At 40.7% G+C, this 15,856-nt stretch overlaps 1 protein-coding gene across 3 annotated transcripts in view; it reads left to right on the top strand.

Annotated features, from left to right (window-relative positions):
• Positions 1-4,072: 4,072 nt before the first annotated feature.
• The window catches only part of DCL4 (dicer-like 4), an 86,692-nt gene continuing 74,908 nt past the window's right edge, over positions 4,073-15,856 (top strand). The window contains exons 1-6 of one of the 3 annotated variants that reach the window (XM_078582712.1): positions 4,073-4,237; positions 4,382-4,559; positions 4,883-4,990; positions 11,474-11,614; positions 11,688-11,760; positions 12,321-12,385. In XM_078582712.1, coding sequence (XP_078438838.1) covers positions 4,179-4,237; positions 4,382-4,559; positions 4,883-4,990; positions 11,474-11,614; positions 11,688-11,760; positions 12,321-12,385 — 624 coding nt within the window. In that variant the 5' untranslated portion in view covers positions 4,073-4,178. The remainder of the gene's footprint in view (positions 4,238-4,381; positions 4,560-4,882; positions 4,991-11,473; positions 11,615-11,687; positions 11,761-12,320; positions 12,386-15,856) is intronic. The other 2 variants (XM_078582714.1, XM_078582713.1) reach the window with 2 other exon arrangements.

Raw genomic sequence — 15,856 nt, 5'->3', positions numbered from 1 at the left:
GTGTCCCTTTTCAATTCATACTTAATTTGGACATTTTTCATAAAAAGTAAAAAATTTAGTAGATCCACCTATCTCTATATATCTTATGTGCGTGAACCTTTAGGCCCATGTTTGAGTATAGAATATAAATTTAAAGGAACAATATTCTTTTTTGACTACCCCATTAATTAATTATATCAATATATAAGTTTCTGACGCGAGGGGTGCCAAGCTACATCTTGAGCTTAAGAAGATATAGAGTAATAGATGAACTCTCTCATGGGACATTTACCATCATCAGTTTCAACACATATATAATCCTTCATCCACGCAAGACTTCCAAATTACTAGGTATGATTAACTCCAAACCCAAATCTGCCAATACAGTTAATTTTGATGCCTAAAATAGATTGTTAGAGAAAACCTTCTCATATATCTCCAATACCCTGGCTAGGGAATTGAATGCATCTTATTGCTTCAATTGATATTCTCTTAACTCAAGGGCAGAGGATCCCATCTTAACCACTCAATCACCTTTGTGTAATTCACACTATATCCGTGCTTAAATAAGTTGTAGTCAAAACACATCGATTCATACGCACTATGTCTTTTGAGTGTCAGGTCCTCGGATTGCTTACACCACCATGATAAAAATTCATTTTAATGACATCATTTAGTTGATTCATCTGGATCAAATCCGTGAACCCTTTTACTTAAGAACATCCACCATCTATCCATAGTGTATGTACGCTAATGGCCATATGAGTGAGCCATACTTATCATATAAGTAGGATCAAATAGTGCAGTTTTTTTCATAGTTCTATATCTGCTTTCCCTTTGAATGGGAATTTTGAGCGTACATCTTTAGAAATTATTGATGATTGTATAATGATCTCATGATTATTCACCAAGTCATTGCTAATAAGTAGGGTTTGGCGGTCCCAATCCAGTCCGGTTTTCTGGCAAAGACCTAAACCTTACCTGAAGTTCGGTCCGGTTCCAGTTCGGTTACGGTCTGGTCTTTTTCGGTCCCGGTCCGGTCTTTTTCGGTCCCGGGCCGGTTCAGTACGGGGGGGGGGGTGCCAGAGGAGCACGGGGTGGCGGAGGCATTGTGCGCGTGGAGCAGCAGTGATGAGCGCTTGGGGCAGGTGATGGGAAGGGTGACGGTGAGGGGGATGGTTAGTGCGTGGGACAAGGTCTGGTCTGGTCCAGTTTTTTGGCATGGACCTAAACCTTACCTGAAGTTCGGTCAAGTTCCAGTCCGGTCTTGTTCGGTCCCAGTTCAGTCTGGTCTGACCGGTCCCCGGTCCAAAATGTCAAAGCCTACTAATAAGCAAGGACTGCAGTATAAACACGATAATAATATGAATAAATATTTATTTTAATGTAATTATTTGATAGGGAAAGTGTTATTGATTTGACTGCCTTGATATATCTACCATCCTGATGCACCAATAACCCAAAGGGGTACAACCATGGTCATTGTGGCACATTCTATTGTCACCATGACACACCATGACTTGATGCATGGTCCCTTGCTTGACATACAATGAGGATGCACTATATTGTGCATAGTCGTCTAACACATTAGGGGCAGTGACCCTAATGATGGAATTTTATGGGATAGAAGAAAAAAGCCATGCATTGTTTTAAATTCATTAATACACTTATGTGACTTATTAATCATATCTAATGAAGTAAAATGATCTGTGTTATAATAAGTGAATTATGATGAGGGAGAATCCAGTGATCACATATTTTTAAACTCGTATCCTAAAAATTTCTATTCATAATATATTTTATAAGGATATTAAATATGTGGACATAATAATGTTATCTACTCATGTTCATCTGTCGAGGATGACTGATCCCATTAACATTTATGTGGAGACACTAGAGAGGGACAGTGTGCTCTTTAGGATAATATTTCAAATAAATGATTTGCATGAATCCCTAGATTTTTTATACTTGATTGTCAACCATGCTGATTCATGTCAAAATTACGTAACCGGTTCAAAATTTGAGACATCGAGAACATATTGTGGATTTGTGGTTGTATTTCGATAAAAACCACTGTAATGTGAAAAAATATCTTAGCTTTAATGTAAGAGAATGCAGACTCAAGGAGTATGATGCAATGTAGTCATTGGACAATGGAAGAAATATCAAAAAGGTTTTTTTCCAATTTTTTTTAAATGCATAGAAACTATTTAGGATGGGCAATCAGGATTTGATAGTTGAGCATGGCTTGAGTCATTCTAGGAGTTTAGTAAGTTAGGGATTATATGTATATTCTAGGTTGTATGAATGAGTTGATGAAATCCTTTTCATCTAATGAAACAAATAGAGTTTGTCGGCACCTTAAGTGATGAAGACTCAAATATGGTTAATTAATCTATATGTTGGGTATAATAAATGATGAAGACTCAAAATAAATATTTTTCATTAGACAAAAAAAATTAGTTGGCTTAGGGAATGATTAAAAAGTCAAGTACATATCCCCAGAGGGATACATATGCCTTTCTACAAGATTTTTACAAAAACTCTGTCAAGTTTCTCCATAACACTTCCCCCACTCAGACCAAAAGTTCCCACTGAGAAACATCCATGCAAGTCTCTCATTAAGCTTCCCTATTACTTTTGTTAAGTCTCTCGGCAAGCATATTTCCTAGATACACCCGAAGTTATATTGATTAAATGACGAAGCTTGCCCTTGTAAAAATAAGGGTTTTGCTTAACCCTTAGTAAACGAGCTAGAGGTGTTCTAAATCGACGAAGCCTCCAAGGTGTTCTCAATCGGCGAAGCCTCAGTAAGGTGTTGTCAATCGGCGAAGCCTCCAAGGTATTCTCAATCGACGAAAGCCTCACTGAGGTGTTCTCAATCGAAGAAGTCTCACAAAGGTTTTCTCAATCGGCGAAGCTTCACACCCACCCACCCCACATAGTGTGATTGGATTGGTGTGAAGATCCTTCTTGGATCTATAGCAATGCTGATCAAGAAGAAGACAATGAGATCTTAAGTGCATATGACTGTGTGCTTATGTTCAGAGGACAAACACAAGTAGCTTGAGACAACTCATTCCAAATCAAATGGTACCAAATTTGACTCTGCGCAAGGTGACTAATTCATTTTTACATTTTGGTTTTGTCTTTTTAGAAGGTATAATTTTATTCATATTTATTCTGTTTCATAAATCGATTAGAATTTTTTGAAGGGGCCTGAACCCAAAAAGTATTACAATATTCGTAATGAGACATGTTGATAAAATGGTTCCCATGGAGCGCTGACATGCTTGAAGGTAATATGACTGATCATCCAATAGATAGACATGATATGCAATACTCATTTAATGGGTTATCTCTCCTGACTGTCTAAGATCTTTTCAATATACTTCAATATCCTTTTATGCCATTTCTTTCTTTTCCATCTGTAGGTGACTTCTCTCTTGACTGTCGAAGAATTTTTCAATGTATTTTAAGATATTTTATCTGAATTTCCTTCTTCTCCATTTATAGGTGACTTCTCTCCTGACTGTCTAAGAATTTTTCAATGTATTTCAAGATATTTTATCTGACTTCTTTCTTCTCCATGCATAGGTGACTTCTCTCCTTGCTGTCCATGAGCTTTTCAATAAATTTTAAGATATATTTATGTGACTTCTCTCCTGACTGTCTAAGAGCTTTTCAATACATTTTAAGATCATTTTATGCAACTTCTATCCTGACTGTCTTAGAGGTTTTCTATACATTTTAAGATCATTACATGTGACTTGTTTTTTTTTTTTTTTTTATCTATACATGACTCCTCTCCTGACTGTCTAAGAGTTTTTTCAATATATTTAAGATCTTTTTATGTGACTTCGTTTTTTCCCATCTCTAGGTGATTTCTCTCCTGAATGTCTAAGAATTTTCCAACATTATTCTAAGATCTTTTTATGTGACTTTTTTTTCCATCTATAGGTAGGAAAGATCCATAGATGGGCCCCCCTTGCCTACTTTACAATTGTGGGCCAGTCTTTAGGGGTGGCCCACCCGAGAACCCTATCAAATTGTCTGCTACATCTGTCCGAATAAAACAACTTTCTGTTAAAAATGAAAATATTCCTTTCCGTACTCTCTGCTTTAAAACGACCTTCTATAAACGACTCCCGCGCGTGCTTTTAACTTTTCATTTGATTGAGGAAGAACAGAGAGGGAAGATGGCCGAAGAGACGGAGTCCTCTACGATGATTAAGGATCCCAGAGTAATCGCTAGGAGGTATTCGATGATCGGACTTCTGAAACAGTCCAGATTTCGCGTTTTGATCACTTTTTTTGGTTTTAATTTTCTCCGTGGAATCAGTCTGTATTCGTTTGGTTTTTGTCTAGGTTGAGTGTTGTCTGTTGATTGATTTGCGTTTAGGTATCAGCTGGATTTGAGTAAGAGAGCAGTGGAGGAGAACATCATAGTGCACTTGGGGACGGGCAGCGGGAAGACGCATATTGCCGTGCTTCTCATGTACGAGCTCAGGCACACGATCAAGAAGCCGAGTAAGGATGTTTGCGTCTTCTTGGCTCCGACTCTGCCCCTTATTGAACAGGTTTGAATCTCATGACACCTTATTCGTGTGGATTCTGCCTACTCTTGTGAGGTTAGAGCCACGTGTCTTGTATTTGTGCTGAAATTTTTTTCAAATTCGCCATATTTTGACAAGGTATGTGGACTGGCCAATGCCATACTTGTTGTATGATGTGATCCGAGTAGTATAGATGGGCCGTTGATTTGATTGATTTTATCGTGAATTCTTTGGGCGTATGGTTCGTTTCATAAAAAATGAATGAGTTTTTATTTTTCTCAATGAAAAATTATCTCTATGAATGTAGTTTTCTTTTCCACTGTGTTCACGTTTCCTGTATAATGCAGCAAGCTAGTTACATCCGGAATACGACCAATTTTAAGGTGAGATGCTGCTCTGGAAATTCTAAGAGGTGGACTCATGATTCCTGGAAGAAGGAGATGGACGACACAGAGGTTCGACTCATCATTTTCGTCAGAAAATATCTGAATCTTTTATCTTTTCAAATCTGTTGTTGCATGGCGACTCATCATAAAAAAACCATTGAGTACATTAGCAGAGAAAGAGTAGAAAACCACGGGAAAGGATTCAAGAAGCTTGGGGCTTCTCCTCCATGTCTTCACTAAAAAGACTGCTCCTGGTATTTTCAGATTTGTGACTCTTTGCTTCATATAGCAGTAGAATTGATTGGCAGAGGGCTGTTGTCAATGGAGACAGGTGTCTCTTGATGACTTCGATAGAAACCCTAGAAGGGAAAGAAACTCGGGTTTTCACAATAACCCTCACACTTTTCACTGCACGAGCGTTGGTCTAAATACCAGGTCATGAGATACACATATTGGGCTAATATTTAGGCCCACTCGTCTAAAAAGGAAATAGGTAACAAATAATAAACATAAGAACTAGAAATGATGGAAATATGATGTAGAAAGAAATTGGGAAGGAGAGTAGTCCAGCTGACGGGCCCTTTGTGATATCCTTTGAGAGTATTGGCTGCTGATTTTATCAGTACCATGTGTTCTGACCCATCCAGTTTCTCACATTTGTGGTTCTTGATGTGTCAAGAACAGCTCAATAATTTCAATGGTGCCAGAACCACCTCTCCCTCTGTCCTTGTTACAGGGTTTATTGAAAACCCCCTTTTGTGGTAAAAAAGTTGGTGGTTATTCCCCTCGGTCAGCACATGTTACTGCACGTGCTGACCTGCTTTCCCTTCTGCTGGACCACTCCTCGTCTACTGCGTACTCTTCTTTCTTCTCTATTCATTTTCTTGAAAGAAAGATGGGAAAGATCACACAAAGTCAGTGATCCTCCCAATGAGATGAAAATATCTAATTGTTAAGTACATGTAGGGCCTAAAAGACAAGGCAGGCAGGGACTTGGCCCCGGGCTTTTACACCATGCAACGGTACAACCCTGCAGCTGTTTGTACCAGCATCTGTCGATGCTTTCTCTTCATCAAAGATGATTTTTTTCCTGTGCAGCCATAACGCCCATAACACTGAAGATGACTTCTTTCTTTTCTATTCATAACTCAATCATGGAACCGTAACACAATCTCTGGTATGTTGGAGACTGATTCTCATTCTTCTTCTGGTTTGCCTACTCAATTCCTTGCTCGCAGAACACAATAGACAAATAGACAAAAGTCTTCTTATTTTTGCTTAGGAGTCTAGAATCCTTAAATTCAATCCCTGTGCAGATCTTCTCTGGTACGTTTATGATTGCCATAAAATATAAGACGAGAATGGGGGGCATCAGTGGTATGCTTACAAGAAACCATGTTGGAAAGCTGTGAATTAAGGGACTGGAATGTAGTGGGAAGAGGTTTCCTGGAGGGGTTCCTTGCGGTAGATGCGGTTGGGCGATCTGGATGAGTGGTGATAGTATGGAATGAAACACGGTTTTCAAAAGTGGCCGCGTGGAAGGGGCGATTTACTGTGGCAGCGAAGCTAAAGCGCTTGCAAGACAATTTCGAGATGGTTATAGCCTCGGTATATGGTCCTGTAAATGTCCAACGACGAATTGAACTATGCAGTGAGCTCGCTGACCTTGCAAACACATTCCAGGGGTGCGCCATGTTGTTTGGTGGGGACTTTAACATGACACTAGAAGCAAGAGATCAGCCAAATGAAACTGGAGGGAGAGACGCCGATTCGGAAGCCTTCTGGGCCTTCATTTCGGAGTCAACACTTCAAGAAATGGGGCCCACATACTGCATTTATACATGGCGAAGCACATCGGGCCAAAACAAGATGTCGCGCTTGGATAGATTTTTATGCTCGTTGAGCTCATGGAAAGATTCCCACTAGCAGACGTGCGGTCACTTCTGCGCCAGATTTTGGACCACACGCCCATTGTGTGGACTGCAAATGAGTTGATCAAGAGGCCGACATACTTCAAGGTAGACAAATTGTGGCTCCAAGAGGCTGGTTTCAAAAACGAGGTGATGGAAAAGTGGAGGTCACAGCCCAAACTCAGATCAGTGACAGAAACATTAATTGCAAAAAGCCACGGGCTACGACGTCATCTTGTGGAGTTCCAAAAATGTATACATATGCAAAGAAAGAAGGCTAGAAACGAGGCTTTAAGTAGAATCAAGCAACTAGATGATTTAGAGGATACACGGTGCTTAGAAGCAGAGGAAGCTCTCGATAGAAGGAAATGGAGAGGGGTGGTAGCCGTGGAAGATAAGAAACTAGAGACAGACTGGAGACAAAGGTCCAGACAGTTGTGGCTACATGCCGGAGATGCTAACACAAGATTTTTTCATCTAGTTGCAAATGGGAGGCGCAAGTCCAACTATATTGGGAAACTAACAGTGGGAGGCCAAGTCCACGATAGGCCACAAGCAGTGGGTCGTGCAGCCGTGGATCATTTTCTTGAGCTCTATAAGAAAGGTAGACGCAACCGATGGATGTGGTGTGGAAAGGGAGCTCAGACTCTAGCACACGCGCACCAAGCTGAGTTGATTCGGTTTTTGCGGAAGAAGAAATCAAGGAGGCTATTTTTGGCCTCAACAGTGAAGGGGCGCTAGGCCCTGACGGCCTGCCAGTTTTCTTTTACAAAGAGTTTTGGGAGGTGGTGAAATCTGATGTGATGGCCACGCTAGATGAGTTTCAACATGGGTCAGGTAGTATGGAAAAATTAAACAAGGGATATTTGTTCCTAATGCGAAAGCAGAATGGTGCAGAAAGAATTGAGGACTTCAGGTGAATCACCGTGTCCAACTCCATATACTTAATCGTTGCAAAGGTTCTGGCGAACAGGCTGAGAGAGGTGATCGGGGATCTCTTTGGATCCTCCCAATCAGTATTCATACCAGGTCGCTTACTGGTCGATAGCGCAGTCATAGCAGGAGAGATATTAACGGCATGGAAAAGGCAGAGGACCAAAGGGTTCATGTGGAAAGTTGATTTTGCTAAGTCATACAACACACTAGATTGGGGCTTTCTTTGGGCATCAATGAAATGGCGGGGCTTCCCTAGTGAATGGATCAGGTGGGTGAAAAGATGCATTACATCACATTCCTTTTCAGTGTTGGTGAATGGAAGGCCGGAAGGTGGGTGGATACAACCACAAAGGGGGGTGAGACATGGATGCCCTCTTGCACCTCTACTATTCGTGTTAGCGGCGGGCACACTCGCCACATGTACGAATCTAGCTTGCGCACATGGCCTCCCAAGGGGATACCAGACACCTAGCTTTCCAGAGGGGATACCGCTATTGTAGTACGCGGACGACACCACTTTTTTTATAGAAGGCGGAGAGGAAGAAGCAAAAAATCTTTCCACAATACTCGACTTATTCGCAGATTTCTTGGGTCTGCAAATCAATCAAGCCAAGTCAGTTTTTTTGAGCAGTGGTCTATCTCAGGAAGAGGAGACACAGTGCGCTGGGGCGGTAGGTACACCAATCGGCAGTCTTCCTATGCGATATTTGGGCTTGCCAATGACCAATGGGAGGTTGTCAAAAGCAGACTGGCAGCCAGTGATAGAGAAAGTTGAAAGATGTCTGGAAGGTTGGAAAGCCAAGGTTCTGTCTAAGGGGGGCTGGTTGGTTCTTCTGAAGTCAGTACTGTCAGCAATCCCCATCTTCTATCTCTCCACTTTCAAAATGCCAGTTGGCATTAGTCAAAGATTAGAAAGCCTGATGAGACGATTCTTCTGGAAAGGCGCAGAATTAGACCGTAAGCGGCGTTTGGCACTGGTGGCGTGGGACACGGTCTGCAGACCCACCAGTCAAGGAGGGCTAGGAGTCTTGCATTTACCAAGTATGAACACGACATTACTAACTAAATGGGTGACAAGGCTCATGCAACCCAGTGAGGACCTCGTCATCCAGATGATGCGGGATAGCTACGGTCAAGGTTTGAATTGGGAGGATAAAACAACCCCAATCAGAGGGGTATCACCTTTCTGGCAAGGCCTTCGCCTAATTTTCTCCGAAGTTCATGAGTTTTACTCAGCCATGCTAGGAGACGGTGCTATATTTCTCTTCTGGGTAGACAAATGGGCAACATGCGGCCCCTTTGTGATACATATCCGCGGTTATTTGCGCTCGCCCGAAATCCTGTGGCCACAGTAGGCAAATGTTGGGACAACATTTTGAACCCGGTAATTGACGGCGCTTTGTCAGACCAACGGGTCGCTGAATTCATGGACATGCAGCAGGCCTTGCACCAGATCCCACCATGTTTAGGAGCAAAGGACGGTTGGGTTTGGAATAATGGCCCCTTTTCAGTCAAAGATGTCTATACAAAGATCCGCCAAGGGAATGAGGACCAAATGGCTATATTGACGTGCCGAGCTATATGGCGCCTAAAAACCCCCCTAAAGATAAAGATATTCAGGTGGCTACTGTACTGCAAGAGACTGGTAACTCGCGCCTTCCTGAAACGGTTGTACCCAGAGATACCGACGATTTGTATCTTTTGCATGAAAGGAGAAGAGGACTGTGACCATCTGTTCTTTGCATGCCCTTTTGCACAATCAACTTGGGCTACTCAAACACATCTGGGAATCAATACGACATCAGCTGAGGCCTTTTGGGAATCCATGCAAATAAATGGAAATAGACAAAAAGTGGAAAGGGGCTGAGCACTGACGGTGCTCTGGGGAATATGGCTACATCGAAACGATGTGGTTTTCAGGGGGAGGCAGGCCTCACTGGACGGACTCACCCATGAGGTCGACAACCTCATTGCGGCATGGTTCCCGCGGGGTAGGAATAGAGAGAGGAGTGGTTAAGTATGTATCGCACGGGCTCTAGGGTCGATGTACTTCTCGGGTGGTTATCGACTCGTCGGGTGACTGCCTTTTATTTGTTTCAAAAAAAATTAAAAATACAGAAACTAAAGGGCTTAAAAATCAATCTTGCATTTCGAGTTCAGCAACGTTATATTCCAAACTGAGGTCTGATTAGGGTCAAAAGTAGGGCCAGAATCTTAGATACTTTAGGATTATGTTTTTCTTATTTTTTGGAAGAAAATAGGGAAGATCACCCAAGAGCGGTGGTCAACCTGATGTTACGAAATTATACATGCATTAAATGTGCACAATGACCAGAATGCCCATCTCCCTCACTTCCTTCTAGACCAATATGAAGCAATACTCTCCACGTCATGAATAATGCTGTAAATTGAGGCAATCCTCTAGTCCACCAGTCATCCAACCAAAATCAAATGAGGAGTTATTACTGACTTTGGTGCCAAAATATTCCGGGGTTCAAGGAAGATTTGTTTCATGCCACGCTACAGGGTAGATTCCCTTCAAAGTAGACCTTCCCCAATCTAACCCCGAGCCATAACTGTCCTTCCAGATGTTCAAGACCAGATCCAGTTGGATTTAGCTCCCCCTAAGCAGCTCTGTTTCTTCCTCTTAATCATCTCCTCCTAACCTTTTCTTGTGTGGGTATGGTTTACATAATAAACTTCTTACTGTTTTAATTAAGAGCCAATACAAAAAAGTGAGATGGGCCCAGTTGTCTTAAGTCACTTATTCTCAGGTGGGAAAACAAGCGATTGAACGATGATTGGCATGTGAGTCCATTTACACACACATGTCCCACATACATGTGAAGGATAGTGGATGCTTGCCAACAGATCTTCCTCTGACCTCATAATTCTACCAACACATTTTATAATCAGTGCCAGTTTTGTTGATTGTAAATTGAAGAACCCCCAGCCCCTGATCAACAGGTTGCATATCAGGTTCAGGAGACCAACGGTATTCACCCTCATTAATCGACTCGAATCTTTTAGAAAAAGGTCTCCTTGTCAAGCCTTCCAGATACTTTCCGACACCTTTAGGTATCTCATAGTCTGAGCAGTAGAACATCAGTATTGTGGAAAGGACAAAGCGCAGCAGCACCAAGCGCAATAGAAAGCTGTCTGAACATGGAGCCGTTTCCCTATGGTCACGATCTTTTAGCCACTATTATCCTGATTGCTATCTCCAATCTGGTTCCATTTTTTTTCTTTCTTCGTTTGCCACCACCTCTTTGCACTCATGTTCCATTGTCTCTTTTTTCTGAGAGATGATATGTGGACATGCTCTGGCCCCCATGCACCCACCATATTATCGGGGAGTGATTCAACTACTTCTGGGAACTACTGGTGGGAACTCCTTCTGGGAGTGTAGAACCTGCTCTGATATCTCCAATAGTTCAGTGACATCTGTGGATGTGGTATCACAACTTCTCGTTGGCCCGAATCTGTCCAAGTGTGATCCAGCTATGGAGTCCTACTGCCTACTTCTTTGCTGCTTGCACCTATAACACATTCCGTTGAAGCTTCTGGGACCACTTCTTCCTGACAATTTTTTGTCACTAGTCTTTGTCGAAGGATGAGCCAGCCAAACATTTGTTTTGATGCATCTGTCTTTCATGCATTTGTTTTCTTCTTTGATTATTAATGTTTGTATCATTGAATTTCACAGGTCTTTGTCATGACACCTCAAATACTTATAGATAAGCTGCGACATTGTTTCATAAAAATGGAGCTGGTTGCACTGTTGATATTTGACGAATGTCATCATGCACAACTGGATAAAAGGCATCCTTATGCACAAATCATGAAGGTTCGCCGCCATCTGTTCAGCATGCTAACATGCCATTTTAAATGTTTTACCAAATCTGCATGTTTGCTTTCAGGAGTTTTATGAGACTGAGAGCAGAAAGAGACCTCGCATATTCGGAATGACTGCTTCTCCTATTATTGGCAAAGGTGAATTATTTAAATCATTCACGTCATTCTTTTCTACCCTAATTTTTTGCTCCCAATCTCAAGGTATTTAGTGGTCCTGTTTTTCTCATTTCCTGAAACTCTCATTATTTTAATGATCCTGACTAAGCTTTTTAAACTAGATTCTATTGCTTGTTATCTATTACTAGTAGAAGAGGCGTCAAAAGATTTATTATCAAGCCTTTGGTATCTAATTATCAGCTAAAAAGCTTTCATCTAAGTCCTGTTTTGAAACTTAAAGCTTTCCTGTATCTCAGATCATATAGTGACGCAGGTTGTAGGGGGATCTAGGGCATCAAGTTATATATTTGCACAAAAATCAAAAGAATGATGACTAGATTTGATTTTTGGTGGTGTAGTTTCTCAATGTTGAATTGAGATAACCTCATTTTTTTGAAGAAAAAGTGAGATAATCTCATAAAATAAAATAGACTCAATTAAGACGCATTCAAGAAATTCAAGAACTTGTTCAAAGAAAAAGATGCATTGAAGAACTTGAATAAATAATTTCTTTCCGTATTGCTTATTTCAAATGTTGACAGGTGGATCAAACAAGTCTAACTATGCAAAATGTGTCAACAGCCTTGAAACTTTATTAGATGCCAAGGTGGGTGATTATTTCCGAGTTCAGCTAGTAACTGTTGCAATTTATGTTAGTTATTGTTATACGCTTCTTATTAGTTTATTCTTAAATTCCAAATTGAATCAATGCTCCAGATTGCATCCATGCAGGATGTCACTAATGGAACTTTATTTTCAAATTTGTGATGAAAGAAGTAAACGGAGGAGAGAAGAAGGCCACTGCTTGAGGAGTTGGACAGACGAATGAGGAACATGCCTAACTCAATTATAATTAAGATTCCTCCTGCATTCATCAATGACAACATGGACTCTTGTTGTGGCTACAGAGGTTCAAGAGTGATGGTACTTGGGAGACGGGTTTCTGGTAACGGTGGCCCTCAGCTAAAGCAAAGGCAACAAAGGCCTGATGAAATCAGTTGTGACCGACCTATTGGGCCAGAAAGTCCATATTAAGAAAATGGCTTAAGGAAGATTTAGTCTGTCTCAAGTCTTGAGGCTTGGAGGTACGACCAAGACTTGACAGTTGTGCTTGGATACAATATGGCTGATGAAGGGAGCCAGAGAGTCGTCTCCCAGATCAAGGAAAGTTGACGGGGACTATTTATAAGGTGATCTTCCCTATTGTACCAGAAGTCATCAAATTCAGTGGCTTCAATCTACTTGGTTGAAGTATGTAGAGATGGTCCTTGAGAGCAGATGGTTGGATGACCACCTTGCACATGAGGTGGATCTATGTCACTCAAAATACATGTTAACCTCTTTTCTCTTATCTACCTCTGTCATCCTCTCTTGATCTTGCAAACTCTATGCCTAGAAAATAATTGAAGGGTCCTAATTGTTTAACCTGAAAATTCCTACTCAAATGTTCTTCCAGATTCTTTATTTCTTCTAGATTGTTCCCAGTAATTATTATATCATCTACATATACTATTAAAATATTTAGTAAATCCTTGGAATGATGTCTAAAAAACATAGTGTGTTCTCCATTACTTTGTTTATATCCTAACATTTTTATGGTTTAGGTAAATCTTCCAAACCATGCCCGAGGTGATTGTTTTAACCCATACAAGGCCTTTCGAAGTCTGCATACTTTTCCTCTGTTGTATTGATTTTCATATCCTGGAGGAATATTCATGTAGATTTCCTCCTTTAAGTCGCCATGTAAAAAGGCATTTTTGATATCATATTGATTTAGTGGCCAGTCTAGATTAACTGCCAATGATATTAGGATTCTAATAGTATTAATCTTCGCAACTGGGGCAAATGTTTCCTGATAGTCAATCCCATAAGTTTGAGTATATCCTCTAGCTACAAGTCTTGCTTTATATCTGTCTAAGCTTCCATCTGATTTACACTTTATGGTGTAAACCCATCTACAGCCCACAGATTTCTTATCCTTGGGTCGATCCACGACTTCCCAGGTATTATTCTGTATTAAGGCCCTCATTTCTTCATCCATCGCTTCTTTCCGGCTGATATTCTTCAGTGCTTCCTGTGGGGACTCGGGAAATAACTACTACTTGAATTTTCGTCAGAAACACTTGGTATTTGGGTGACACTTCCGCATAATTTAGGTAATTTGTCATTGGATATGGTGGAAGTTTCACACATTTTCGAGTACCCTTTCTCAAAGCAATTGGCCAATGACTTTCTTCAGATATAGGGGAAGTCTTAGTTGCTCCTTCAGATACTACTCCCCCTTCAGTGGATACTCCTTCCCCCTCATTAGGTTGTTCTCCCCCTTCACCCAAATCCATGACTTCCGACTGTTTACCCTTGTTCTTCCTTTGGTAATACTTCGGATATGGTGTAAGTTGAGATGATTCTCCGGTTCTTTCAGCTACATGCTCTGTTACAGATTCGTGTCCCTGTTCTGTCCTTAGCAAATTATCCTAAAAAATGTCTCTACTTCGTTTTCAAATATCGGGTACCTAGGCTGTTCAGATTCAAGTTCATGTTGCGGCTCAAGTAGTGTGTTCTCATTATTGAGTATAGAACTAGTGTCTAGATGTGATTCGGTTCCTCTTGGTTTGTAATAAAATGATTTCTCAACAAATATTACATCCTTGGTGACAATGTATTTGTGGGTGATAGGATGATAAAATTTATATCCCTTTTGTGTAACAGAATATCCCACAAACACACATTTTAGTCCTTTGGTAGACCATTTATTCTGTTTGTGTGTATGATTATACACATAACCAACACAACCAAAGATTTTAGGAGGTAATCCAGTTTTCAATCTCACATTTGGATAATAGGACTCAAGTAAGTCAAGTGGGCTTTTAAAGGACAGGTTACTTGACGAAAGCTGATTTATAAGGTGTGTAGAAGTCATGACAGCAAAACCCCATAAATTCTTAGGAACATTCCCTTGGATTAAGAGTGTTCTTCCTTTATCTACAATGTCCCCTATTTTCCTTTCGGCCACTCCATTCTGTTGTGGAGTGTATGGACATGATGTTTTATGTGTTATTCCTTCAGTCATGATAAATTCAGCAAGTTCACTATTGAGGAAATCCTTTGCATTGTCTGTTCTCAGCCCTTGGACTTGATCACCAAATTGTCTTTTGATGATATTACATAACCCTTTTAGGTTCTTAGTAACCTCATACTGATGCTTTTGTAGGAAAACCCATCTGTATCTACTGTAGTCATCAGTACATACTAGAAAATATCTGTTTCCTAGTATGTTGGTTCGAGGGGATGGCCCCCAGACATCACAATGAATGATCTGAAAAGGCCTTTTCATTCAAGTATGACTTGGGGAATATGTTCCCCTTTTGAACTTGCCTAATTGACATGCTTCACAAACTAATTTTTCAACAAGAATGTTCTCAAATAGGTTTGGGTCAAATGTTTAAGAAGGTGATAGGACGGATGACCTATTCGTTGGTGAGTCTCTATGATCGTTTCCTCAGGAGATATCTTCACTGCGGCCACCTTGGATTTATCTCCTGGGCATTCTATGGGTAAGTAGTAAAGTCCTTGATGGACTCTAGCTAGTCCAGTCCACCCAAGCTCCTTATGACATAAATAAGCATCCAAATTATCAAAGAGAATACTATACTCCCTACATTTTGCTAATTGCTGTACTGATAATATTCCTACATTTTACCGTTTTAGTGAAAGTGTTAACCTCTTTTATCTTATCTACCTCTGTCATCCTCTCTTGTTGGATCTTCAAAGTTGTCAATACAAAACGTGGAAGATGCAAATGTTTGTTAGTGGCTGATGCGAAAAAAGTTGAATCTGGAACTGGGGAAGGATACAGAGAAGGTGGAGGAAATATACCTATAGAAGATAATGAAAAATTGAGGACTATGATAAGCTCCACGACTGAAATGGGTTTACCTATTGAAATCCATGGATGAGGTTACTATCATTTGTTAAGATACTATAGTAACATCAACAAACTAGATCTTGAAGTATTAGAGCTGACACTGCTACGGAATTGGAATGTTGATCTCCACTTTACCAATTCGATGAAATAGAG

This window comes from Wolffia australiana, chromosome 11 (assembly GCF_029677425.1).
Source record: "Wolffia australiana isolate 7733 chromosome 11, ASM2967742v1".
NCBI lineage: Eukaryota > Viridiplantae > Streptophyta > Magnoliopsida > Alismatales > Araceae > Wolffia > Wolffia australiana.
This window is presented reverse-complemented; position numbering and strand designations above follow the sequence as displayed.